General features: G+C 51.2%; 1 protein-coding gene across 1 annotated transcript in view; it reads left to right on the forward strand.

The window, feature by feature from the left end:
- ATCAY (ataxia, cerebellar, Cayman type) overlaps window positions 1-2020 on the forward strand; it is a 61104-nt gene that overhangs the window by 52147 nt on the left and 6937 nt on the right. The window contains exons 10-11 of the mRNA XM_011943451.1: window positions 634-669; window positions 1690-1761. Coding sequence (XP_011798841.1) covers window positions 634-669; window positions 1690-1761 — 108 coding nt within the window. The remainder of the gene's footprint in view (window positions 1-633; window positions 670-1689; window positions 1762-2020) is intronic.

Here is a 2020-nt window from a genome sequence, read left to right on the forward strand (position 1 = left end):
AGGCGCCTGCCACCACGCCCAGCTAATTTTTGTATTTTTAGTAGAGATAAGGTTTCACCATGTTGGTCAGGCTGGTCTCAAACTCCTGAGCTCAGGTGATCTGCCCCGCTTCAGCCTCCCAAAGTTCTGGGATTACAGGCGTGAGGCACCGTGCCCGGCCAACACATAAACATTTATAATCAAAAATGCATCTATGGGCCAGGTGCAGTGGCTCATGCCTGTAATCCCAGCACTTGGGAGGCCGAGGCGGGTGGATCACAAGGTCAGGAGTTTGAGACCAGCCAGGCCAACATAGTGAAACGCCATCTCTACTAAAAATACAAAAATTAGCTGGGCGTGGTAGCAGGTGCCTGTAGTCCCAGCTACTTAGGAGGCTCAGGCAGGAGAATCACTCAAACTGAGGAGGTGGAGGTTGTAGTGAGCCAAATCGTGCCACTGCATTCCAGCCTGGGCGACAGTGCAAGACTCCATCTCAAAAAAAAAAGAAAAAAAAAGAAAAAGAAAAGAAAAAAGAAGAAGAAAAGAAAGAAAAGAAAGAAAAAAGTTTCTCTGGTTGAAAAGGAAAAGGAATTCCCCCAGAAAGTGTATCTCAGGGGAAAAAGGAAGGTCGTCTCTGACATATTTTTCTTTCAGATACGAAGAGGAAAGACTGAAGGCCAGGAGGGAGAGGTGTGTGCAGAGTGGCGTCTGCTGGGGCTGGGTCGGGGCAGCGGGGGGCTGAGCTGGACTCTCAGTTAGGGAAACCCAGTGACTTCCAGGCAGCAGGGACCATTGTCCTGTGTAGGGCTTAAGATGCTACCCTTCTGGCAAGGATGTTAAACTCAGACCTGGGTTCAAATCCTGGCTCCCGCATTTAGCTGCAAGGTTACATTAAGCAAATAAAATGCTAACAACCACCTTGGAGGTTATCGTGCAAGATGAGGGACCCTTGGCAAAAAAAGGTTGCGCATAGACTTCATGCTCCATAAAGCATAAAAGTCAGGACGGGCGCAGTGGCTCACCCAGCCCTTTGGGAGGCTGTAATCCCAGCACTTTGGGAGGCTGAGGCAGGAGGATCATGTGAGGGCAGGGGTTGGAGACCAGCCTGGGCAACATGGAATAACCCCATCTCTACCAAAAATACAAAAATTAGCCAGGCGTGGTGGTGCATGCCTGAAATCCCAGCTACTTGGGAGGCTGAGACAGGAGAAGCACTTGGACCCGGAGGTGGAGGTTGCAGTGAGCCGAGATCGTGCCATGGCACTCCAGCGTGGGTGACAGAGCAAGACTCTGTCTCAAATAAAAATAAAAATAAAAATTAGCCAGGTGTGGTGGCATGCGTCTGTAGTTCCGCTACTTGTGGGAAGACTGAATTGGGAGGACTGCTTGAGCCCAGGAAGTTGAGGCTGCAGTGAGCCATGATTGTACCATTGCACTCCAGCCTGGGCAACAGAGCAAGACCCTGTTTCAAAGCCAAAAAAAAACAGCCTTTATCATGCCAGGTCCAATGTCAGCTTTGAGGGGAAACAGAGGCAAGTAAGACAGGGTCTTGGTCCCAGAAATTTTCTCAAATAGCAAAGGTGGGGAACGTCTCACTGGTTCGGAAAACAGGTCCCAGGGACAGGAAAATCAGAGAGGCCAATACTAGCTGAGAGCCCCTTGGCCTGGCTGGGATAGTCACCCTCATCACCTCATTCTCTCTGTCCACAGCGCGAGGCCCCAGCCGGAGTTTCTGATGCCCAGGTCTGAAGAGAAGCCAGAGGTGGCACCAGTGGAAAACAGGTAGGTGTGCAGGGGACTATGGGCAGAGAGCTGACAGTCACGGGAGGCTGCCTAGTCCCTTGGGGGAGGCTAGGTAGGAGGCGGGTCCTTGTTTAAGGACAAAAAATGGAACTAAGTGGCTGGGCGTGGTGGCTCACGCCTGTAATCCCAGCACTTTGGGAGGCCAAGGCGGGCGGATCACATGAGGTCAGGAGTCCGAGACCAGCCTGGCCAGCATGGTGAAACCTCATCTCTACTAAAAATACAAAAATTAGCTGAG

This window comes from Colobus angolensis, unplaced genomic scaffold, assembly GCF_000951035.1.
Source record: "Colobus angolensis palliatus isolate OR3802 unplaced genomic scaffold, Cang.pa_1.0 Scaffold22, whole genome shotgun sequence".
Taxonomy (NCBI): Eukaryota; Metazoa; Chordata; class Mammalia; order Primates; family Cercopithecidae; genus Colobus; species Colobus angolensis.